We start from the raw sequence: 26,363 nt of genomic DNA on the forward strand, positions 1-26,363 counted from the left end.
AGAATGTTACCTTGATACGCAATTTCAACCTCTGCGGAGGTGGCCGGGTATCTCAGGAGGTCAAGGACTTTGAACGGGCACCGCTTAGATCTTGGGTTAAAATTAGTTTTTATAGTTTTTGGCCACTCGTCATTAAACTGGGCTTTCTATTGTCACTTGTCGAGTCTCAGTCCAGGTCACCAGCGACTTGCACGCTTGTAAAACAACCCCCTCCCTCCCTGTTACATTAGAGTTGTGATCTTTTACTCAATTTCGGAAGATTGCAACTCGGAAAATATTAAATGTTGGTTCGATTGCCATTTTGGGTTTTAACTGCCACGTGGCATTTCCATTGCAGAGCATCTGGAGAACTTGCAGTGCTCCTAAGTGTGACTGAGAGGTCACTATAAAAAAAAGTAATTTCAAAAGGTAGTTATGAGATGCCATCGTCTTCTGCAGGCACGTTATCTAACACAAGGTGTTCCGCTGCACTGCTTTGCAAGAGGTCCCGATGGACACTTTATGATCGATTATCCATCGACGTGATGCTCAATGCATAATTTGGAGAGATAGAAAAGTTACAAAAATTTTAGATAATTATAATTTTACCACGAAAAATACCACAAGAGAGCATGTGGCGGATAGGGATCAGCTGCTTATTCTAACCCTCAAGAGCACTGAATTAAACAGGAATGCTTTTATTATTCTCCATTACCCTGATCGTCATCTAGGATGTGTTCAAGAGATGCTCATGTGGCTCAATAATTACTGTTTACCATTATTGCTGTGCTGCCACAGCGCAACGATGCAGGTGAAAACTATTTCAAGAGAGCACGTGGTTGTGCTTCAGAATTTATTACGGGTTTGGAATCCTTTGAAGTGTTGACCCAAAGCAGTACTGCAGTTCGTCCGCTGGACGGTGGCTTGTGTGGAGATCCATGCTTGTGGTTTCCGTTCAGGTGCAGCGGCTGGCGGGCCAAGTGGTCAGACTGTGCGACTTGTGATCGGCTTGCAGTGCGTGTTCTTTGGCACTATGTTCGACGGTTCGCTGGGGGATTTTTCAGGAACCGAACCCACATGATCAGAGTGCTATGCAGCACAACCTCCGTGAACCTGTTGCAAAGTGTGGGCACTTTCAGTAATAACCCCAAGGAGGGACCACCTTCCTTGGTAAGACTTGGGTTGAGCGGCAGTGGTTTAGTGGTTATCGCACTGCACTGTGAACCCAGAGACCTGAGTTTGATTCCCAGGTTCAGTTTCATTTATTTGGTATAGCCCTGTGAGCCATTCGGCTCTTGAATCGGGTGCAACCGCAACAAACAAAAAACAAGAAAACATCTTAAAGTGACTGTGACTTTGTACAAACAGAAAATCCAAGAAAAAAGACAGCAAAATATTGCAGAAAAAGCACCGTACACCAACGCTGTGTGCAAAAATCCCAGTGGGATGCAAGTCAAACAACAACCACAAGGCAACTTAGATTAAGGCCATCAGTCTAACTCCGTACTACAACAAACAAACATGACCAAACCAGTCATGGCTAACAGCACCAGTGAGTGATAGCTGAACCTTGGACGCCCATCTGCCTGCCCGCCTGCCCGCCCCCACTTCATCCAACCTTCACTGACCAACGTGGTGAAGTATGGTCAAACCCCCACGATATTTGGTCAACCGAATAATTGATCATTTTACTAAAAAACTAGTGATTATTTTCTTGAGAGGTTATTCTTATTGTGCAAATAATGGGGTAAAGAAGCCACTCCTGCTAGTGCTTTGATGATTTCCAAAACAAAACAAGGGGCATAGCAGGTTAAGCGGAATGCTTTTGAAGGTGGCACTGTTCATTCATGTTCCGGAAGGACATGGGGCCAGAACCCAGGCCTATCAATAAACCATTAAATCACAAAATATGGTGACAAAAGACAAAAACATCTCACATTCGTCAAAAACACTGTGGCCTTAAAACGTATTCAATGGGTGACGCTTTGGGCAATGGGCGACGTTTCGGGCAATGGCCTTTCTTCACAGCACACGTAAACAAGCCAGAGAGGTAGTGGCATCAGTCATCAAATTACACCATCTGCACCCGGCTGGGCTGTGTACACCGCGTGGCATCGGAGAGAGGGGCGCAGCAGGCCTTCACCGTGAGGCGCCACGGTGGCAGAGATGTTAACTACCTCGCTTGGTATACAGGAGGTCGTAGGTTCGATTTCCAACCCTGACGCCGGTGTATTGAAAGAGTTTGCGGGTCCTCCATTTTATTCCCCACAGATTTAGAATCAACATCATGCACTTAACAGTATGTGGCTGCTATACTTTTCCACGATGATGAACTGCTCCGTTAGGCCATGTTTCGTGGCCAGGTCGCTTCTGAAAGAGCTATATTATAGCTCAGTGGGGCCTGGCAAAATAAAAAAAAAATTGTTTAGTTTTTAATAGTTTATAGTTTAAACGATTTGGTATGTGCCCATGGAACAGAGGCGCAATAGTGTCTCGGAACTCGCATCAGACCTTTCACCTCCTTTTGTCCGCCCTCGCGCGCAGGCCTGTGGGGCTTCGACCTGTCGGTGACGCAGATCTTCCAGGAGACGGTGGCGGAGAGCGAGCGCGGCGTCGTCACGGGCGTGCAAAGCTCGCTCAATAGCCTCCTCAACGTGCTGCGCTTCATCATGGTCATGGTGGCGCCCAGCGTGCACCACTTCGGCGCTCTCATCCTCGTGTCCGTGGCGTTCGTCACGGCCGGCGGCCTCCTCTACGCGCACTACGCCGTGCGCACGCTGGGCCCCGGCGGCCTCTGCGCCTGCGGCACGCCGCCGCCGGCGCTCGACGGGCCGAGCGGCGGGCCGGCGGGCGAGCGGGCCGGCGGGGAGGGGGGCGAGCGGCGCGGCGAGGGCGACGGGAAGAAGCGGATGTGAGGGGCCGTTGCCTGTGCGGCCCGTTAACGGCGTTGCCCGCGGTCACTGGAAACGCGTTGCCGGCGGGAGCATTGCCTTTTGGCGGATGAGAGGAATGGCCTCCGGGAGTTGCTAGCGACGTTTGCCTGTAGCCAGTGAGAGCGCTGCCTTTGGCCGGTTGGGGACTGTTGGCCGTGGCCGTCGTAAGCGTTGGCCCCATGTGCTTGCCGGGAGCATTCCCTGTGGTCGTCGCCTTTGGCCAGGGAAAGCGTTGCCTGCGGCACGTGGCGATTTTGCTTGTAGCTACCGGGGGAAGTCGACTGGGATCATTCCCTGTGGCCGATGGGAGCGTTGCCTCTGACCGGCGGGGAAGTGTTGCCACCTTTAGCAGGCATCAGCATTGCTTGAGCCTGTTGGGAGCATCACCTGTGGCCGGTGGCAGTGGTTTCCTTTACAGTGAGGGAAAAAAGTATTTGATCCCCTGCTGATTTTGTACGTTTTCCCACTGACAAAGAAATGATCAGTCTATAATTTTAATGGTAGGTGTATTTGAACAGTGAGAGACAGAATAACAACAACAAAAATCCAGAAAAACGCATGTCAAAAATGTTATGAATTGATTTGCATTTTAATGAGGGAAATAAGTATTTGACCCCTCTGCAAAACATGACTTAGTACTTGGTGGCAAAACCCTTGTTGGCAATCACAGAGGTCAGACGTTTCTTGTAGTTGGCCACCAGGTTTGCACACATCTCAGGAGGGATTTTGTCCCACTCCTCTTTGCAGATCTTCTTCAAGTCATTAAGGTTTCGAGGCTGACGTTTGGCAACTCGAACCTTCAGCTCCCTCCACAGATTTCCTATGGGATTAAGGTCTGGAGACTGGCTAGGCCACTCCAGGACCTTAATGTGCTTCTTCTTGAGCCACTCCTTTGTTGCCTTGGCCGTGTGTTTTGGGTCATTGTTATGCTGGAATACCCATCCACGACCCATTTCAATGCCCTGGCTGAGGGAAGGAGGTTCTCACCCAAGATTTGACGGTACATGGCCCTGTCCATCGTCCCTTTAATGCGGTGAAGTTGTCCTGTCCCCTTAGCAGAAAAACACCCCCAAAGCATAATGTTTCCACCTCCATGTTTGACGGTGGGGATGGTGTTCTTGGGGTCATAGGCAGCATTCCTCCTCCTCTAAACACGGCGTGTTGAGTTGATGCCAAAGAGCTCCATTTTGGTCTCATCTGACCACAACACTTTCACCCAGTTGTCCTCTGAATCATTCAGATGTTCATTGGCAAACTTCAGACGGGCATGTATATGTGCTTTCTTGAGCAGGGGGACCTTGCGGGTGCTGCAGGATTTCAGTCCCTCACGGCGTAGTGTTACCAATTGTTTTCTTGGTGACTATGGTCCCAGCTGCCTTGAGATCATTGACAAGATCCTCCTGTGCAGTTCTGGGCTGATTCCTCACCGTTCTTATGATCATTGCAACTCCACGAGGTGAGATCTTGCATGGAGCCCCAGGCCGAGGGAGATTGACTGTTCTTTTGTGTTTCTTCCATTTGCGAATAATCGCACCAACTGTTGTCACCTTCTCACCAAGCTGCTTGGCAATGGTCTTGTAGCCCATTCCAGCCTTGTGTAGGTCTACAATCTTGTCCCTGACATCCTTGGAGAGCTCTTTGGTCTTGGCCATGGTGGAGAGTTTGGAATCTGATTGATTGATTGCTTCTGTGGACAGGTGTCTTTTATACAGGTAACAAGCTTAGGTTAGGAGCACTCCCTTTAAGAGTGTGCTCCTAATCTCAGCTCGTTACCTGTATAAAAGACACCTGGGAGCCAGAAATATTTCTCATTGAGAGGGGGTCAAATACTTATTTCCCTCATTAAAATGCAAATCAATTTATAACATTTTTGACATGCGTTTTTCTGGACTTTTTTGTTGTTATTCTGTCTCTCACTTTTTTTCTTCTTTGGTTCTTTCGGTAAAGTCACGTAGAATGAGAATAAAATAATGAAATAAAACAATTAAATTCTCACGACGTTTCGGCCACAACAAATCGAAATTTAACTGTCTCTCATTGTTCAAATAAACCTACCATTAAAATTATAGACTGATCATTTCTTTGTCAGTGGGCAAACGTACACAATCAGCAGGGGATCAAATACTTTTTTCCCTCACTGTACCTCATGGGAACATTGCGAATGGACAGTCGGAGCGTTTGCCAGTGGCCGGTAAGAGGTGTTGCCTACGTTCACGACAGGAGTCGTTCCTTGCGAGTTGCTGGCGGATCGTATGGCAAAGCGGCCACTGTCACTACTTGACCCTGCGAAATGCATTTGTATATGCCACCATGCCCCTCTTTCCAATGAGGTCACCCTGCTCTCATCCGAGTGTAAACTAAATCAAACTTAAGAGTCAATTTGGGTATTGTAAGCCTGTGTGCCCTGCTTTGTACAGAGCAGAGGGACACTTTAAATAGCCCTGAGCAGGTAGCAAGCATTAGGTTTGGCCGTTAAAAGCACTCGATGACTTTACTTTATCCCCAACTTTCGTGCACTTGTCGAGGGGAGGTTGGTCGACACTTGACCACGCCGCTCGGTCTGGGCTTGTGATGTAGACATTTGGGGCATTGCAACTTGTTTTGGGTCATTGGTGTTCTTTTTCCGGAGGTTTGTCCCAATAACTGTACTCGGCTGTCCTAGTACTCTCTCTCTCTCCACGGTCTTCGTGTCATCGCCATCTCCACAGTGCCTCTGCCACGCGCTCTTCTGTAACTCTGCACTCTCTTTCCACCAATGCTGTCTTCCGACCCTCCTGGCCACACGTCCAAAACATCTCGGTCTATTCTCACCCCCACCTTCTCCTCTGTCCACGACATCGTCGAGTCACATCATTGGAAAGCGTGGAGCCTCATCGTCGTCGTCGTCATCTTCGTCGTCATCTTCATTCAAGTTCTCTCCTTTGACAGCCTTTTTTGTGGGCGTCCTGTCCAATCCCGCTTACTCTTCTTGACTGTCATTTTAACGTCTCCAATTTGGTTTTTATTTGTTCCCATATCCACGTGCAACTCGTCCTGTCAGTGCAATCGTAGTAGTTCGCTTCTCCAAGCTTCTGTGCCCAATTTGAGCTTTTGACCCATTCGGAAGCTTCACCCACGGTCTGGGTGAGGGGCTCTCTGGTGTTCCCTTTTAGTGGAGGCCCTCCTGCCCAGCAGTGGCGCGATCAGGGCACTTACCTCGACTTGCAATCGACAACTTGCCTATCTCTCACTAGGCTGCCTTTGACCACTGTGCCCACTCGCACGCGAACTAGCCAGGTTACTCAACGTTTCAACTGTTGAGCAAATTATCCTCGCTCGTTCTTGCTGTGTGGCTTGGATAATTTTGGCGAAAAAATTTACGGTGCTCAATTCTGAAAATTTTTGCTGCTAATCCGATCATGCCAGTGTCGAAGAGATCAGTGCTGGCGTGAGGTGCTCATCGCTCCTACGCAGGGGTGTAAATACCCGTCGATTGATATCGACTTAAGCTCACGACGCGTAGAAATATATTTCTATTAGGATATTTTGTTGCGCGTATAAAATGGGGTCATGTGATCCTTCCAGCCACTAGAGGCCGCTGCGTTAACAATAAGAGAATCGATTCTTGATTTGAATAACGTCCCTGAATTATAATCCATTGAAATGTGAGGGGGTGGGGGGATTGTGGCTGCCCTACTCATACGAATATATTATTTAGTTGGGGGTGGCTCGGTGATTCAAGAGGTCAAAGCACTGAGCCGCCACTGCCGAGGTTCTGGCTTCCCATCCTGGCAGTCGCCGCAAATTCCATCATTTGAGAATTAAAGTAATCATTGTGCTAACCTCCTCCGTCTTGAGGTCACTCGGAGGGATCTCGCCGGGCAGCTCTGCGACATCCACTTCTGTGGGCCGTTCTCGAACACGACAAGAGGGGGGCTGCACCACTGTGCGAGAGATCCGAATGCTGATCCATCGGCTCGTGGCGTGACAGCTAAGAGCACAATCAGGGTAAAATAGTAACGGGAGGTGGGGGGGGAATAACACTCACAAAAATAGAAAAAAGGCGTATTAAATCAAGAATGATTCTTGCATACTTTTTTCATGTTTTCTTTTTAATGCTATTATTACTGTATGTAGATTGATAACTTTTTTTTAAAGTGGGACCAGTGGAACCAAAGCAAAACACTGCACGGTGGATTTGTATAAAACGCACAATACGGTATACGTTTGTTGGTTTTGTTGATACAATAAGAACGTTTCCTTGATCATATGTTCGTGAGCTTTCCAGCGCTGCTGGTGTGAACGCTGTCCGGGCTTGTTACTCTTTTAAACATCCTACTTCCAGGCATGACTGCATCGACAACATTTGTTAGCGGATATGCAATGCAGCCCTGGCTATGACTGCGGATGCAATAACTAGAAATACTTCGCACTGTCCGCTTCAAATAGCGGACGTTAAAAATCCCGTGGCATTATTAATAATACATACTCTTTGGTTCTTTCGGTAAAGTCACGTAGGTATAAAATAAAATAATTATACCCACGTGACTTTACCGAAAGAACCAAAGAGTATGGGATTCCTGCAGTCACGAAAGCTTCAAATCAAGATTATTAATAAAAACAATTTTAAAGAGCAGGCCGTGTGTGCGCGCGCCCGTCATGGAGCAAATTTCGAAACCCTCATTGTGTCATCACGCCCTTTCTGGCAGATTGTTCTGCGTCTGTGAAGCACCAGCGCCCTTTCCACTATAGCCTCGTGCTGTAAACAGCGGTGGCCAATGCATGACTCAGGATCCGTAGATGTGGCTTTACGAAAAATATTTGTTGCGAATCCCAGGACAAAACGGAACGAAGGCTAGCATAAAGCATACGTATGCACGTACAAACAATGTTCATTATGGCCGATGGGAAATATAAATATAAAAAAAAATCCCCGACTAAAAATAATATCTCCTTGCCAATCGAAGGTACTGGAGAACTTTGGTCCAAAGTATATTGCAGTCAAATCCTTCCAGCAATTGTTGGCCACAAATGGATCACAGTGCCTGGTGTATTGGCCACTGCTGTACTATACGAAGGGTGGAAATGCCGAATACTGTTATATAAGAGAATAGTTTTTCATGAATGTATTCACGTGTTACCGATGCTGGAATGTGAATTGATTGTTTATTAGCTATAGGGGTGTATCGATGCATCGATTAAATTGACGATTCTTGAAGACTGACGATAGGCGGTTCTCGAAGCACGCGTGCAAAAATGAAAGTTGTATCTTTGCGCGTGTCGTCCTTAATGGAATCACATAACACCCCCCCCCCCCCCCCCCCAGCCACTAGAGACGGCTACTTTCACCATCACGTAAAAAAAACAATCTAATCGTGCCCCGTGTTGCAATAATCGAATCACAACGTGGGGCTCGAAGTAATTAGTACACTTATGACATATAACATCAGTAGCCGTGCGTGTGTGTGCGCGTAAGTGATGTTCTCATCAACGCAATCTGAACGCCACCTAGCTGTGTAATACATGTAGCGGAGGATGTTGACCGTTTTTGAAAACTTGGGAGTAAAATTATGTGGCGCCCCGAAACAAAAAACTGCCGGGTTGGTTTAAAGCCACCAAAATGTAAGCCACGGAATGCAATCATGGGAGAATCCAACGAAGTTACCTCAAAAGTTGTGGAAACCACGTGGCGCAACTCACCCACCACGTGTGTCCCCATCCGCAGGATAAACACGCGTGGACGGATCAAAGGTCGTGTTGGTTCTGCGCAAGTCACTAAGTAATATTTAAAAAAATATACTTTTTTTTAAAACACGCTTTTATTAAATGTACCGTGCTAGTAATGGAAGAACTCCACGACTCCAGGAAGTGGCCCGAAGCTTGCCACAACGTAAGGGGACCGTGGGCAATTACAGCCAACGTCAGTTGAGCGTGGACAATTAGACCCAAGCCGAAACATAACATATACAAAAGGGAAATATATGTTTTTTATGATAGAATATAGTATTGTTATCAGTATGACATAAGTATACCAAGTTTGCAGTCGATACCACATTGGGAAGTGGCTTAAAATTGAGTTGCAAGATTTGAGGATACAATGACAACAACAACAGGCAGTGAATTCTAGATTTGAAGCTTTCGTGACCGCAAGGATCCATACGTCGTGATTTTTGTTGTTTTATTTTTTACCTACGTGACTTTACCGAATAGAACCAAAAAGAACAGACAGTGAGTTAATAGAAAGCGTGTAATAATGAAAAGCACTCGCACTGCGTCCTGTGTAATACACACACACACGCACCGCTGGAACGGAGAATTCCCAGGAGCGAGAGTGGTTTAACCAAGGCTCGATTTTATCCGTGTCTGGGACTCTTGACATTTTCCCACCCGGCACACCGCATCCAGGATACCCTCTTGTTGTGGCTGTTAATGAACGTGCCACCTACTCCAAGTCTACCAGTGATCCAGGGTCCTAGATGTCACATAGGCTTGACACTGCCTAATGGCACTCGACTAAGTTGTAGGCTTTATAACAGTGGCTAGCGACATAGTTAATGTTAAACAGGAGTCTTAACAGTTTGGTGTTCAAGGATTGGAATGTAAAGACGCCGCCACTTTACTGCAGTGGTACACGAGGGCATTGTCGGGATTTCCGTGGCTAAACATAAACAGTGGCATTCACACTGTAGGGTTGGAATGATTTCCTATTTGCTTTCATTGCTGTACTTTATTTTGAGTTTTTGTAATTTCGATTAACCGGGTGAATGTTGATAAATGTATAAGTATTCTGTTCACTCGAATTGTCACATGGTTACACAAAAAGAAACAAATTATTCGCGTATGCTGCATTGTTTGTGGCGTACAAGCACAAATAAAACAACTCGCACATTCGTTAAGTGGCCTTAAAAGTTAAAAAAAGTACATAACAAGCAACATTTTTGGCAACGGTCCTTCATTTATATGTGTTGTGTCTATAACTAAACACACGGAGACGCCTGCTGGAGGCAACGCGTTTATTATAACAACTCTGTTAATCGCAACTGTAACACGAAGGAGGAGTACCGCCTCTTCAACCCGATAGCCTAAGGGAGGTAAACACTCCCTTCTAGCGCGTCCTACACACTGCGGGCTGCTCTACACACCGGTCCCTTGCCACGGCGGCTAAGGGAAGACTGGACCGACCCGTCTCAGGCAGGGTACGGGGCTCACCCCTGGCCCGCTACACCCCGGCTCTGGCGAGAGCCTCGGGGAGGGTCCCAGGGTGTCCGAGCTACCTCGGGTCCGCTACAACCCGGCTCTAACGAGAGACTCGGTTGAGGGTTCCCAGGTGCTGGTTCAGTCTTCAGGTCTTCAGATGTCTTCAAACTTGAGTGGGTGAACACTGCCCGACCTGTTCAGAGGGTCAGGGGTTGGCTTTTTATCCCCAGGTCGGGCTTACCCCTCCCCTCATGACCCCTCCTCCAGAACCTTCTAGAAGGTCTTAGAGGGTCTTAAATCTTAAGGGGTCTTAGGAAGGGGTGGGGGGAGCCCACCCCCCTGAGCCCCCAGCCCCTGTCGGCCCGTGAGCGTGGTGGCAGGTAAGCTGCTTACAGCGCCTTGTTATGGCGCAACATATGCAATGAAAGGCCCCTTTGCCACAGTGTTAGTGACCAGGGGCGGAGCCACGGGGGGGGGGGGCTGGGGGGGCTCAGCCCCCCCTGAAATTTTGGGAAAGTCGATAATCGGGATAACCTGATATCCGGCTGCTGCAAAATGCTGCCGGCTGCCACCTTGTGCTGCCCTGCAGGCTGCCACCTCGTGCTGCCCTGCAGGCTGCCACCTTGTGCTGCCCTGCAGGCTGCCACCTCGTGCTGCCCTGCAGGCTGCCACCTCGTGCTGCCCTGCAGGCTGCCACCTTGTGCTGCCCTGCAGGCTGCCACCTCGTGCTGCCCTGCAGGCTGCCACCTTGTGCTGCCACCTTGTGTGCTGCCCTGCAGGCTGCCACCTTGTGTGCTGCCCTGCAGGCTGCCACCTTGTGTGCTGCCCTGCAGGCTGCCACCTTGTGTGCTGCCCTGCAGGCTGCCACCTTGTGTGCTGCCCTGCAGGCTGCCACCTTGTGCTGCCCTGCAGGCTGCTTGAGCGGCAGCCTTTCGAACTTGTCGAACTTATTAGCCACATCAGCGGCTCCGACCTATTAATAAACTCCGCGTTCAAATCCAATAAAATTTGTTTTATACATTTGTGGCGCCCATTGGAAAACATTACACTGGATATCTCAGAATATTGAAGTCAGCCCCCCCAAAGTCAAAATCCTGGCTCCGCCCCTGTTAGTGACTAATGTGTTAAGCTGGGGATGCGGAGAAGTTAACTCGGAACGAAATAGTCGTAGTGGTACCCGGCAGATATGAAAGACGACAACCACTACAAAGCAGTAAACCCCACCGTTGGAGAGTCAAATCCTTCGCAAGCGCGGGAACACACACAAAGCCACAAACAGACAATTTTTTTACTTTTATATAGAGACTAGCTTTACTACCCGGCTTTGCCCGAGACTTGGATTCACCACGCCCGGCCGCCTTTGTCTCCCCAGTGGCGATGTTGACACGCCACAGCAGTTACTCGTTTGACGCTGAGTCGACCTAGGGGAGGGCCCAGGACCGGTTTAAATAATCGTCACCGGTGGTGGCCGTGAGCGGGAATCGAACTCGGGTGGGCAGGTTCTTAGCGCAGCGCGCTAACCACTACACTACAATGCGTTACGCTTCCACGTGTGCGGGTCACGTGACAGATTTGACGTCACAGCTCACTTGCCGTGCAAAAAATATGCATTATTGAGCTCCCCCCCCCCCCCCCCAAAAAAAAAGTGTATTTTTATAATTTTTGCATGGTGTACAGTCTGGAAAGTAGCCACATGGCAAATTTCAAGTTTGTTGCATGTCGGGAAGTACGCTAAACATTTTGAACAGACACATATATTCGCAACTTCGCCTTTTATATATATGGAGATAAGCAGATAATCCATTTCCTTCACACATATGTCTCTCCACATAAAATAATAATGCAATAATTTATTATACAACCCATCAGCCAAATGACCTTCTCGTAAGTGCAGAATTACGCAGAAAAGGTCCGGTGGACTGGTTCTGGCTCCAGTCACCATGAGGAGTGGACAGTTCTCCACTCAGGGCCTTAAAGTGCACCTAGCCTGGCACAAGCGCCGCAGTGGCGTCACTGCCACTTAGTGGTGAACGGCGGTTGGTGTGCTACGCGGGAGTCCTGAACTTTTCCCGGCACCACTTGCTCTCATGTTATATTTGCGCTGTTTTGTTTTCTTGCTGTGGTTTTCACACCTGATGATGATTGCTTGTGTTGCAGTCGAAACGTCGTGAGAATTTTATTGTTTTATATTTTTATTCTTTTATTGTTTCCCTTCTACGTGGTGACTTTACCGAAAGAACCAAGAATATGAATCCCTGCAGTCACGAAAGCTTTAAATAAATAATTGTTTTGTTTTGCATTGTGGGTGATGCACCATGCCATTTAGGATTAAGGGTTCCCCACTGACACTCGACAAATGTAGTTGTGTTTTTTTTTGCCATGCTTGATCTCCGTGGTTTATCCGGGGTGAGCACCAGAAAGACCGTGTGAGTGTTTGAGGTGGAATAAAAGGGGGTGACTGACACCTCCATCACATAGTTGAGTTTTAATGTGTGTACATTGCAGTGTGTGTACAGGATGTCAAAGGCAATCCGTTATTGATTACAAGCAGACCTCGCTTAGCGCGACCCTGTAGAACACTGATTCGCGATAGCTCTCTTTGTCTTGGAGATTTTTCTTTTACAAATAACAAAAAAAATAAATCTAAAAAGCAAAAAAGCGCTTACGAGTGAGAACACGTAGAGCTGGCCGAGAAAATGTACCCCCCCCCCCGCCGTCCTTGTTTACATTCGCTCAGCCAATGAGAGCGTCGTCCACTGGGCCAACCCACACCACACCCCCACGATTTGATTATTTATTACGATTTGTGGTCACGATAAGATTAAAAATATATATACAGTGTATGTTTTATTATAGGATCGGGGATAATAGGAGTTTTCACGGACCCGACAGTTTTCACAGATAATAGTTGTGGATAATAGAGCAGCGGAAAAGACGAGTTCTGGACAGTACTTTGTTTCTGCTTGCATTAATATACCATTCTACGATCTTGTGTTCAGAGACTAATAAAATATTCTTGATTTTTAAATGACTTTAGCTGTTGTATTAATTGCAGAGGATAGTAACACTTGCAAATTGTATACAAAATATATGGTCATGTTGCAAATCCATATATGTACTAGCTTATATACTCGCCGTTGCCCGGGCCACCAAACCCCACACCACACCCCCACGACAGATGGCTCTCGACAGAAATCAATATGAATTAATGCCCGAAACAAAAAGTGATAAATGTTGCCATTATTTTTTCCGGATGAACCTGCGTTTGCATTACAGTCACCGCGGACCACCTGGAGGACCGTCACGGACCACTCGTTGATTCCGGGAAGCCCAATCAAGAGACGCACTGCCGTATCGCAGTAGGAACCGTTACATTTAGATTTAAAGCTTTCGTGACTGCAGGGATTCATATTCTAGTTCTTTCGGTAAAGTCACCGCGCAGAAGGGAAATAATAATAAAATAATAAAAAGAAAGCAATTAAATAATAAAGCTATTCTTCTTTGGTTCTTTCGGTAAAGTCACGTAGAATGAGAATATTATTGTGTTATTTTATTTTATCAATTTATTATTTTATTCTCATTCTACGTGACTTTACCGAAAGAACCAAAGAAGATGAATCATTGCAGTCACGAAAGCTTTAAATCGAAAAATAAAGCTATTGTTTCATTATTTTATTATTTCCCTTCTACGTGACTTTACCGAAAGAGCCAAGAATAGGAACCGTTATATATGTGTGTGTGTGGGTGTTCTTAGAAATGCCAGTATGGCATACCATCGTATACCGACACATTTTGGCCACTGCACACCTCACTACAGTCGTGAAATGCCTTGTCATAGACAAGAGCTCCGCAAATTTACTTTCTAAACTTCACTCCCCCTTCATTTGAAACAAGTACAATTTTACTTGCGTGAAACCCACTTGTTTAACCAAGCTATATGTCATTCCCCTTGTGCCACGGTTGGACGGCCACGCTCATACCCGATGCTTTGGCGTCCGTAAGCGAATAGCGTGCAGGTGCCGTGCGCAGGGACCGGGTTATGTTCGCCCTTGTGAATGTTTAATGCACCGTGAGCCTTATTGCATTACATTGGGCGTATACAAACCGTGACTCACCGGGGCCCCCCTGAGCCTTGTGTGCGTCCTCTCCAAGTGGCGTCTGTGGAGTGACATTTTGCTGCTGCCGGCCCTGGCCTGGCCTGCTCTTCCGTGGGACTCATCTGCGACCAGGTGCGTCGCATCCTTCCTGCGCCAGGGCTTCTGTTTATTCGTTTGGTTCTGTAAAAACCTGCTGTCGGTACTCGAGAAGCTGCGTATTTGCCATGTGGTCCACCGTGTGTGTTCATGCCTCTATTAAAATGGTGGTTAGAATCGTTGTTCTTATGCATTCTTGGTAACCGCATGAACAATTAAAAATAAAACCTGTTAAAAAACGGTTACCGTATAGAGATGTCCAGAGCAATAAACTTAAAGTGTTACCAGTTTAACTGAGAAACAAAGGGAGCTGTCACAGTGGTGTAAAGGGTTTGCGCACTGGACTTGGAACCCAGAGGTTACCGGTTTTATTCCATCTCCCGGCACGGCAGTTGAAACAAATGGTGCTTCAAGTTCCTTAAATCTCATGTGGTGTGGCATGGCTCCATCGCAATCGATCGGCACATAGCTTGTGGTGAGGTCAAGTGGGGGTTCTCCCACGTAATTCTTCAACGACGTTTGGCCGGAGCAGAAGGATAGACCAACTATCGTTCAGAGCAGTGGTTCTCAACTGGGGGTACGCAGAACCCCCCCTGGGGGGGGGGGGGGGGGTATGTGGCAATGTCCCAAGAGGTACGTGAGATGATTCATAAATGTGTGAAATTATATCATACATGAGAGTCATTAGTGAATAATCAAACGCATGAATCTGCCAATATAAAATAACGATACATTTTAAATCCACATGGTAACATTGAACGATGTGAAGACCTTAATAAACTCATGGATCATAAACAATGCGGGTTTTCCAAGAGTAGCCAGCGAGCGTGAACAAATTACGTTACGCGTGCAAGGGCGTCCGTTTAATATTCTTTATCCGCTTGCAGTTAGTCGCTTGTTAGGGTACCTCGCAAAATGGACAATTGGTTAAATATTCATGTTCATTATTCATACATTTATTCCTCAGTGCCAAGTTGGGCCAGGCAAGGGGTTATACTAGGTTGAAGCAAATTTAAGCAAGTGGGATATGGTAAAGTCGCCTAACAAAAGGTCGAGAAGCCGCTGCTCCAGAGTTCCATGCGTGAGAAGGCCATGTGAAGGTGGTACCGCTGCACTTGCCGCTGCACTTGCTGCTACACTGCACTTTGTTATCGCTGCACTTTGTTAGCTTTTCTTTGTGATTTCGGTATCCTCTGGTCATTCTTGCAAATCCGTCTATCCCTGGTCTGTCGAGGTCTCACCACCTGGTGACACAAATACACTTGAATTGGGATTGACCCCTGTTATTGAAAGAATGAGGGCAAAATGCAGCACGCAGTGAGTTAGTCCGCCGTCCGGTTTGTGTGTTCGCGCCTGCCAATCGGTTGCACTCATCACTCGCATACCGGTTTACTGGTCGTCGTTTAACTAACCATAATTTTTAACCCATTGCGTGATAATGTAACACTGTTTATTTTACCCACGACACCAAAACGCGCGTGTGTGTGTGTGTGTGCGCGCGTAGTGCGACGTATCCCACGCTGTGCCGGGGCTTGCGAGGCACCGCCACTTGGTCTAATTCCACCGTCACACCGAGCCCGCAGTCATGCCGAGGCACAAGCGCCTTGCCATAAACGAGAGTGACGGTAAGCCGTGCTGCTGCTGCTGCTGGGCTCTGGGTCGACATTGGCACTGGGGCACTGCTGGGGCGGGCATCCAACCACCAAATGTCCCTTTTGGCCCAGCCAGATTCACTACCCTTTGTGGTGAATCATCGCTATGGTGGCCCACCCAGTAGCCTAATCCTCGAGGAGCTGGAGCTGAGCAAGAGTCCTGGTGTGAAACCGATTAACCCTGCAGTCCATGTTCAGTGCCGTTTCCCCGCATCGAAGTACAATACCGTCGTGTTCTCCTATAACGCGGTAGTAGTTGCGTTCCTGAAGTAACACCGCGTTTTGGAAAAATCGCGTTACAATGAATAATATAGGGTAAAGCACAGTCCGCGATAACACGTGATATGCGTACGCATGCTGAACAAAGACTGAGGCGCGTGGGTAGCATCTAGAAGCATCCAGCAGCATCCCGCCTTGTGTGATGCTTGGTCGAGGCAGCCTTACAACCGCTTATTCCTACTCGCAATTCTGCCCTGTACGTGACTCACAATCACAGCCGTGTATGCTAGAGCCAAATCCGAATACAAACTCCTACATTCTGAGAGCATTCAATACGTGATCGCGTGACGCTAAGCTGTCAAGTGAGTATCGCACGAGACATTTGGTGATGCTGCGTTGGAAGGGGGCGCACAAAGCACATTTAACAAAATAAAACATTTGTCAATAACGCCGTGGCCTTAAAATGAAATATATGTGTGTATATATAGAACAGATGACGTTTCAGGCAATAGCCCTTCTTCATAGCACATGAATAGAGAGATAGAGACCACACTTTACACCATGGAGCTTTGAGGATAATTACATATTTAAAATGTTTTTAAACTGGCATATGAATAGTTGCCTAACCGTAGCCATTGAGTAACAGACAAAACCCCTTCAATAATCAAACATATTACTACTAAATATACTCATTTATATTACAAGCAAAATAGTAAAATGTTGTCGGCACATTGCATTGTGGGAATCACAAGGCACAATCCACATCGTAATGTTGTCAATGCACTGACCAACCTATCTCGATGTAAGTAGAGAACCACTGATTACTCTCGAAATAAATCAAACTGTCCTGCCCCTCGTGGTTTGTTCCACTGTTGTGTTCGTGTTTCAAGGCCTTATGATTTGTTGTTGATAGAGCGTCCTTCAACCCGGGGCGTCTCAGAGTGCTTTACACACAATAAGCGACGAACATCAAATGTTGGCAGCTGCCCCTGTAGGCACACGTTAACTCATCACCTGGGCTGCAATCGGAGATGAGTCTGCCAGTAGGGAGCGATTATTGAAATGTTTTAACACAATTGAGTAATGTATTGGTAGTTTTCGAATTTCAAAATCAGAATCTTTATCCTGAAAAAATCCGATGAGCTGTGAAGCTGTTTTTCACAGCTATTCAGCAGTTTTCACAGATGTCCAGCAGAAAATGGCTTACTCCTTTCAAATGACATCAGTGGATTATTAACATCCACTCTGAAACAGACAGCACAATTTATATGGCCAGTACACCCCACAGTAATAACCAGGGCGGTCTGCCAGATTCGAACCACGAACCTCTGCAACGCACTACCGCTGGGCCATGTCACCACGTCAATAAAACACCCAAGAAGCTGCTTTGCCATACGCTTCGACGAACGAAATGACTTGTTGATGTTGCCCTGTGTCCGGCAGTGAGCATTGAGGTTGACGCGAATGAGCAGGGCTCCGACAGCGAGGAGGAGGATGATGACGAGAGCGACGCGGAGCAAGGAGACGGAGCCGTCAACGGGGAGCTGCGCAGCAGCGATAACGAGGACGCTCCCCGTAATCGACGGAAGCGGCCGCCGCCACGCAAGGACGCGAGGGCCCAGCGCAAGGGCAGGAGAGGGCAGGGTCGCGACAGGGGCAGGGGCAGCAAACCGAGGCAGAGGCGTCAGCAGCAGAGCGACGACGAAGACGACTCGGAGGAAGAGGAGGAGGAGGAGCAGAGCGAGGATGAGGACAGCACGGGTGGCAAGCAGCGAGGGAAGAAGGGCAGCAAGAAAGAGAAAGGCAAGAAGACAAATAAAGACGCTTCCAAGTGAGAGTTAAAGCCTACAAACAAAATGTCAGGTTTCAGGAGAGCCACGGCACGTACATTAGAATAACCTCCTTGGAGTACAATAGTTCATCCCATGTTATATTTGGTGCTTGTACATCATCATTTGTACATATCTCTCGGGAGGATACAACATTGACAACAGCAACTAAACATAGACTTTAACGGCGCTATAATGTTGGTATAATTATCATTCCACAAAGCCATACAACCGACTTGTACGTGAATCAGGCCACCTATGTGTTCACACAGTGGTTCTCGTAAATTTGTATAATTTCCCTCTTTTAATTGAAACTCATTCGAGACACCGCTATCCCTTATTCCGCCTTCCCTTTGCGGTGAACTTGTGTGTTGCGCTATCCCTCGCGTTACTGCTCTGAGCCCGTGACTCCGATGCATTCCCGATGTTAGTGACAGCGGTTCGGAGGGTGAGATCTCCCTGTCAGCGGAGGAGCTGGAGAAGCTGATGGAACAGGTGGAAGAGCAAAAGAAGCTCATCAGCACGCTACGGAACAAACCGTGGCGGATGAAACGGCGTCTACAAACACTAAGGTGCCTCTCTATTCTTGGTTCTTTCGGTAAAGTCACGTAGAAGGAAAAGAATAAAATAATTACAAAAATTATCACGACGTTTCGATTGCAACACAAGCAATCATCATCAGGTGTGAAAACCACAGCAATAATTGTATTGTTTTATTTTTATTATTTTAATATTATTTCCCTTCTACGTGACTTTACCGAAAGAACCAAGAATATGAATCCCTGCAGTCACGAAAGCTTTAAAACTAAGGTGCCTCTCCGCATCAAATGCCCAAGGTGTCATTGCGCTGCGTGTTGGAGTGGATGGAGCCAGGGACGCAGCTATGCTTGGGGGTGTGTAGCAGCGTTATGCGACACATGGGGGCCCGGTCAACCACAAGGGGTCCCCGAATAACACAACTACAAACATATTCTTGGTTCTCTCGGTAAAGTCACGTAGAAGGGAAACAATAAAAAAATATACTTGTGTTATATTTTTATTTTATTATTTTATTGTTTCCCTTCTATGTGACTTTACCGAAAGAACCAAGAATATGAATCCCTGCAGTCACGAAAGCTTTAAATCAAAACTACAAACATGTCAAGAAAAACAAATAAATAAATATAAAAATGTGCTCATTAAAAAGTGACTTTACCGAAAGAACCAAAGAGTATAAAAATGACCTGCGGTGTACCATGGACCAAGCCCGACTAACGCATCTGGCTATCGTGCTAACAGAGCAACGTGTGAAGTTGCGCGATCCACCCCCTTTGAGGATATCCTAGACCGATGGGGCCGACATGAAAGCAAGACGCACGATAACTTAATTGCGAGTCGCATTGCACCTTTAAACATTTTTTCTAAATTCATAACTGTCACTGTGAGACTGTCTTCCTCTAAACCCAATGCACGGTGCAACTAAAATATAGTGGTAGCCTACAAAAAAAAACATTCCTAGCTATTCCTATAAAAGTGAGTCGGGAGAAAAGAGAGCGACCCATGGGTTCAGCACCCAGCTCCTACCTCACTGTGATTCATATTCAACGTAAAGCAGTCGGAGTCATTGATGATCCAGTTCTCACCGAGTCACTCCACTCGCTGATTCACTCCACTCACCGATTCACTCCACTCTGTCGCTCACTGGCAGTCAGTCGCCTCCTTGTCCCTCTTCAACCGCTACGACAGTTCCCGTGTAACCTCCACCTAATCTCCATATATGTAAAAGGCAAAGTTGTGATTATGTGTGTCTGTTCAAAATGTTTAGCGTACTTCCCGACATGCAACAAACTTGAAATTTGCCATGTGGGTACTTTCCAGACTGTAGTGTACCGCTTAGCACGCCGCGCTACGAACCCGGCGACCCGAGTTCGATTCCCGCTCACGGCCACCACCGGTGATGATTATTTGAACCGGTCCTGGGCCTCCCCTTGGTCCACTCAGCCTCAAACGAGTAACTGGTGTGGTGTGTGAACATCGCCACTGGGGAGACAAAGGCGGCCGGGCGTGCTGCTGGCCACCCACCCCCTCGTTATTTATATTTCGGAGTGACATGATTTGGGCCAATAACTGCTCGTGCCTAAAACACCCCGACTGTGTGTGTGGGTGAGATACAGCTGAGGACCTGCGATGTGGTGGCATCAGTGGCATCATTGAAATGACCTTGTGACGTGTATATTGTGCAATATACGTTTTTTTCATCTGCAATGAGTGTGGCCTCACAAACGGCCGCTATGATGGCTGTGTTGTTGGGTGGTGTGGCGAGCTGTGTGGTGTGTGACACTGTAGTGAATTCCGTGCTGGCTGTGTTGCAGTTCGTGGTGTTGTGTGTGGGGTGTGCGGTGTGTGTGTGTGGTGTGTGCTGTGACGTTGTGGTGAGTTCCGTGCTGGTTGTGTTGCAGGGAGGCACAGACGTTTGTGGAGAAGTTCGAGGGAGCCCTGGGCAAGGGACGAGGACGGAAACTCTACGCCTACAAGGTGTTAATGACCAAGGTGCGTTATTCAAACAATCGTCATACTATTTGCTTTGATGTCGCGTTCTTCATCACATCACAACTCTTAAAAACACTTATAACTACCATGGAACTCCGATACCCCGTGCTGGTATGTGGGGACCACATCGCAGAACCTGTGATCTGCATCGCACCGCAGAGATGCAACCCAAACAATCCATGGCAGTGTGTTTATTTACGCTGGCGTGGTGTGCCATGGATTAAGGGCAGAAAGGGACCCGAGTGATTCCGCAAAAGACGTGCGGATTATAGGGCAAACGCAACACGTGACTATCAGATAAACTAATCCAAAATAAATGTTTTTTTCTAAGACCCACAATAGTGGAAACATGCCATATGTGTCTATTTAAGGATATTTGCACTTTTGAACGTGTGATATCCAAGTCTAATACATGCAAAATTATTTTCTCTAATCGAATAATGTCAGCACTGCTCCGCTCCTGCAGCATGGCAGTGGATCACGGTTTGTGGCTCCGTAGAAGCGTTTTCACTCGACTGCGGTATGCCATGGAATACGGGAACAGTCACGGACTGCCAACAATCCGCGAATTACAAAGATTCACATTATCGGTCTGATTATTTATATTATTATTGGAGTTCTGCTCTAATCTACGTTTCCCCATGCTCAAACATTGGGGCATCATATATCTCTGCTGACTGCTCAGAATTAGCTGTAGAAATTCCACATCCATATGGCAGGGGCCATTTTATCCATAGAACAACCACTGTAGACATTTCACAAAGTGATGTAACTGACGTTACTGCAATAACACCTTTCTTCATAAAAAATATACTAATTCCAAGCTTGCCCTCGAATTTTAGTTGTTTGATAATGAATGCACAGCCTGGGCGTACGGTGTATGTGCTCGCTGGTTACAGTGAGGGAAAAATGTATTTGATCCCCTGCTGATTTTGTACGTTTGCCCACTGACAAAGAAATTATCAGTCTATCATTTTAATGGTAGTTTTATTTGAACAGTGAGAGATAGAATAACAACAAAAAAATCCAGAAAACCCCATGTCAAAAATGTTATAAATTGATTTGCATTTTAATGAGGGAAATAAGTATTTGAACCCTCTGCAAAACATGACTTAGTACTTGGTGGCAAAACCCTTGTTGGCAATCACAGAGGTCAGACGTTTCTTGTAGTTGGCCACCAGGTTTGCACACATCTCAGGAGGGATTTTATCCCACTCCTCTTTGCAGATCTTCTTCAAGTCATTAAGGTTTCGAGGCTGACGTTTGGCAACTCGAACCTTCAGCTCCCTCCGCAGATTTTCTATGGGATTAAGGTCTGGAGACTGGATAGGCCACTCCAGGACCTTAATGTGCTTCTTCTTGAGCCACTCTTTTGTTGCCTTGGCCGTGTGTTTTGGTTCATTGTCATGCTGGAATACCCATCCACGACCCATTTTCAATTCCCTGGCTGAGGGAAGGAGTTTCTCACCCAAGATTTGACGGTACATGGCCCCGTCCATCGTCCCTCTGATGCGGTGAAGTTGTCCTGTCCCCTTAGCAGAAAAACACCCCCAAAGCATCATGTTTCCACCTCCATGTTTGACGGTGGGGATGGTGTTCTTGGGGTCATAGGCAGCATTCCTCCTCCTCCAAACACGGCGAGTTGAGTTGATGCCAAAGCACTCCATTTTGGTCTCATCTGACCACAACACTTTCACCCAGTTGTCCTCTGAATCATTCAGATGTTCAATGGCAAACTTCAGACGGGCATGCATATGTGCTTTCTTGAGTCGGGGGACCTTGCAGGGCTGCAGGATTTCAGTCCTTCACGGCGTAGTGTGTTACCAATTGTTTTCTTGGTGACTATGGTCCCAGTTGCCTTGAGATCATCGACAAGATCCTCCCGTGTAGTTCTGGGCTGATTCCTCATCGTTCTCATGATCATTGCAACTCCACGATGTGAGATCTTGCATGGAGCCCCAGGCCGAGGGAGATTGACAGTTCTTTTTGTGTTTCTTCCATTTGCGATTAATCGCACCAACTGTTGTCACCTTCTCACCAAGCTGCTTGGCAATGGTCTTGTAGCCCATTCCAGCCTTGTGTAGGTCTACAATCTTGTCCCTGACATCCTTGGAGAGCTCTTTGGTCTTGGCCATGGTGGAGAGTTTGGAATCTGATTGATTGATTGCTTCTGTGGACAGGTGTCTTTTATACAGGTAACAAGCTGAGATTAGGAGCACTCCCTTTAAGAGTGTGCTCCTAATCTCAGCTCGTTACCTGTATAAAAGACACCTGGGAGCCAGAAATCTTTCTGATTGAGAGGGGGTCAAATACTTATTTCCCTCATTAAAATGCAAATCAATTTATAACATTTTTGACATGCGTTTTTCCGGATTTTTGTGTTGTTATTCTGTCTCTCACTGTTCAAATAAACCTACCATTAAAATTATAGACTGATCATTTCTTTGTCAGTGGGCAAACGTACAAAATCAGCAGGGGATCAAATACTTTTTTCCCTCACTGTAAATGTGAGCAGCTGGGCACATTACTGCAAGGTGCCTCGCAGTGGCAATTCTGTGGCACGTCCAGCATGTGATGTGGCGTAAGTGTAGTGGAGTAGGAAGGTGTGCGCGGGAAACTACGCGAGTGTATTGATCACACGGACAGTGTGGGGTTTATCTGGGGTCAGCCTGAGGAGACGGCGGAAACAGTGGGGTCGTGTGAGGACAGCCAGGTGAAGAGGCTGGGGTGATGAGGTAACGGTCGGGCCAATTAAGCCAGAAGGGCTGTGATTGGTTGGTGCTGTTGCTGGGGCCGAGGAGGCGTCGAGGTGTCTGGAAAAAGGGAGGTGGTTGAAGACGCGAGGCGTGCGGAGGCACGCGGACCAATTAATTAGCGATAATGAGATTGGGGATAAATTTGGGGGGAGACAGAGAGAGAGATGGGAGTTGGGAGCTGTGTGGTGAAGACGTGGAGTTCGGAAACAGAGTTTAGTAGAGAGTTGGAGCATAGTGATAGCGAAGACGAAGCAGTTAGCAGTGGAGAGAGCATAGTGATAGCGAAGCCGAAGCAGTTAGCAGTGGAGTGAGCATAGTGATAGCGAAGCCGAAGCAAGACGAAGCAGTTAGCAGTGAAGTGAGCATAGTGATAGCGAAGCCGAAGCAAGACGAAGCAGTTAGCAGTGGAGTGAGCATAGTGATAGCGAAGCTGAAGAAGACGAAGCAGTTAGCAGTGGAGTGAGCATAGTGATAGCGAAGCTGAAGCAAGACGAAGCAGTTAGCAGTGGAGTGAGCATAGTGATAGCGAAGCTGAAGCAAGACGAAGCAGTTAGCAGTGGAGTGAGCATAGTGATAGCGAAGCTGAAGAAGACGAAGCAGTTAGCAGTGGAGAGAGCATAGTGATAGCGAAGCTGAAGCAAGACGAAGCAGTTAGCAGTGGAGAGAGCATAGTGATAGCGAAGCTGAAGCAAGACGAAGCAGTTAGCAGTGGAGTGAGCATAGTGATAGCGAAGCTGAAGAAGACGAAGCAGTTAGCAGTGGAGAGAGCGTAGTGATAGCGAAGCTGAAGTAAGACGAAGCAGTTAGCAGTGGAGTGAGCATAGTGATAGCGAAGCTGAAGAAGACGAAGCAGTTAGCAGTGGAGAGAGCATAGTGATAGCGAAGCTGGAGACGAGGTGTGCGGAGACAGAGAAGTGAGATTCGGTTTCGCTGTGTGTGCGACGACGCTGTATAGCGGAGGAGCTGAGGAGGACAGCCAGCAGTGGAGAGAGCGTAGGAATAGAGGAGTTGAAGACGTGTGTGCGGAGCAAAGCGACGTGATACTGTGAACCAAGGTGGTGAGAGAGACGGGCGAAGCATGGCGAGCGAGCCGCGGTGTCCAGGATACGGTGGAGTGTGGAGGACGTGTTTAAACGATGAAAATAAAGAAGTGGTTGAAGAAACACAAAAGTTGTTAGTGTGAAGTTCAACCACTACATAAGGAATGTACTGCGTTTGTGTTTGTTGCATTCCCCTCTTACAAAGACCAGGTCCGGTTTTTTTTTATGGCGGCGTGGTTGTTACAGGTGTTGTTATCTTAACACACAGGTATTCGCACTCGATATTATGATTCTTTATTTACTCGCTGAGTTTAGGCCACGTAGTGATCTGGCCAATTAGGACTAGTTGTAAAACTCTCCACCCCTCAACGTAGTCCAACAATTTAAGTTATCGTGTGTAGAAGCCTGACAATGATCGCCGTGTAAACACTTGTGCATATGACAAATTTCATTTATTTGGCTATGTCGGGTGGTGTGGGGATTCGCGACAAAAATGTAGCCAGATCATTATGTGGCCCGACCTAAACTGAGTTTTGAATCGGGTATTGTTGGGGTTTGTCAAATTCACTGAAGACTGACATGGGCTTTGTGCCTAAAACATTCACCCACATTTAAAGAGAACTGGAAAATGGCCGACAAGCATCGCCTTTTGGTTACTAAACACCTAGACCGGGTATTGTTATGGGCAGCATGTTGTATATCATTAACGATATTTCACATCGGATATTGATGCGTGCAGAGCATGGCTGTGAAGTGTGAGTGAGGGGAAGAGGAAAAGGGTGAGAGGTACGTGGCTGATGGTGAGAATAAGGATGTGTTTGTGAGATACTATTAGGAATCAATGTGGTGAGTTGAGCAAGTGAAATATTTTAATAGAACAAGTTATCCTCATCATGAACCAGAACGATTTTTAAAAAAGGGCATTTGAGACGGGAGTGCTATCTTTATTGCTGTATGGATCAGAGAGATGGACACTTAACTAAGCAACTTGAAATAAAGTTTCTAGCATTTGAGCACAGGTGTTTGTGATTTATGCGAAGAATTCTGTGGCGAGACAGGATACACAACGCAAAAGTCCAGAAGAGACCCGTGGCAGGTCATTGGTGGAAAACTAATTAGCCAAAACGAGCTACGCTGGGTGAGACGTGTGTGCGGGTTGGGAGGGCCCAATTGCCGAGGCAGGGATTGTAGTAGGCTCCTTGAGTCCTATGACCAAGCGGAAGAGAAGACCTAAGAGCAGAGGGTGGGAAACTGCCAGAGTAAATGATGAAAAATAAGAATAAGGTTTTACCCGTTCTGGTAATAATATAGGTATATTCTTAGCTCTTTCGGTAAAGTCGCGTTGAAGGGAAACAATACAATAATATAAAATATATATAAACAATGAAAATTCTCACGACGTTTCGACCATAACACAAACGGTCATCATCAGGTGTGAAAACCAACGGCAAGGAACATTTGAAAGTAGTGGCGGTTTTTTAAATGTTTCTTGCCGTTGGTTTTCACACCTGATGATGACCGTTTGTGTTATGGTCGAAACGTCGTGAGAATTTTCATTGTTTTATATATATTATTTTATTGTTTCCCTTCAACGTGACTTTACCGAAAGAGCTAGGAATATGAATTACTGCAGTCACGAAAGCTTTAAATAAAAAAATAAAATAGGTGTTATAAGACTTGTATCTGTTTTATTGCCAGATATGTTAAAACCTATTCTTATTTTCAGCATTTTTTTATACTGGTAAAAAGTTCTCATAGATGTCAGGGTAAATCTCGGAGGTCGATGTGTGTCTCCTGTGCAGAAGTTGCGGGATCTGGCAGAGGGTAGAGAGCGTTGGTACCGCATTGCAATGACATCAACGGCTTTGGCCTCGATGACGTCTTGATGTTGAAACTCGACTTAACCAATGACGTGTTTGCTGGCACCGTGGTTCCACAGAAATGGATGAAATTCAAACGGGATTTTGAGAATTTTCGTACGGCTTGCATTCCTTGGGAGATGAAGATCAAGGAGATTGAGAGTGAGTCAAAACACATCGTGCACAGCTTCTCTCAAC

General features: G+C 46.9%; 2 protein-coding genes across 5 annotated transcripts in view; both read left to right on the top strand.

The window, feature by feature from the left end:
• Window positions 1-12,565, top strand: part of LOC116943741 (ferroportin-like) — a 39,874-nt gene extending 27,309 nt beyond the window's left edge. For all 4 annotated transcript variants that reach the window (XM_032956867.2, XM_032956869.2, XM_032956870.2 and 1 more), the window contains one exon: window positions 2,524-12,565. In XM_032956867.2, the coding sequence (XP_032812758.1) occupies window positions 2,524-2,894 (371 nt within the window). In that variant the 3' untranslated portion in view covers window positions 2,895-12,565. The remainder of the gene's footprint in view (window positions 1-2,523) is intronic.
• A 675-nt stretch (window positions 12,566-13,240) lies between these two features.
• LOC116943737 (transmembrane channel-like protein 1) overlaps window positions 13,241-26,363 on the top strand; it is a 43,604-nt gene continuing 30,481 nt past the window's right edge. Inside the window, exons 1-6 of the mRNA XM_076068111.1 lie at window positions 13,241-14,317; window positions 15,786-15,906; window positions 17,596-17,983; window positions 18,413-18,553; window positions 20,420-20,510; window positions 26,246-26,327. Coding sequence (XP_075924226.1) covers window positions 15,867-15,906; window positions 17,596-17,983; window positions 18,413-18,553; window positions 20,420-20,510; window positions 26,246-26,327 — 742 coding nt within the window. The 5' untranslated portion in view covers window positions 13,241-14,317; window positions 15,786-15,866. The remainder of the gene's footprint in view (window positions 14,318-15,785; window positions 15,907-17,595; window positions 17,984-18,412; window positions 18,554-20,419; window positions 20,511-26,245; window positions 26,328-26,363) is intronic.

The sequence above is a fragment of the Petromyzon marinus genome, chromosome 19, assembly GCF_048934315.1.
Source record: "Petromyzon marinus isolate PM22_M1 ecotype Great Lakes invasive population chromosome 19, UKy_Petmar_22M1.pri1.0, whole genome shotgun sequence".
Classification (NCBI taxonomy): domain Eukaryota; kingdom Metazoa; phylum Chordata; class Hyperoartia; order Petromyzontiformes; family Petromyzontidae; genus Petromyzon; species Petromyzon marinus.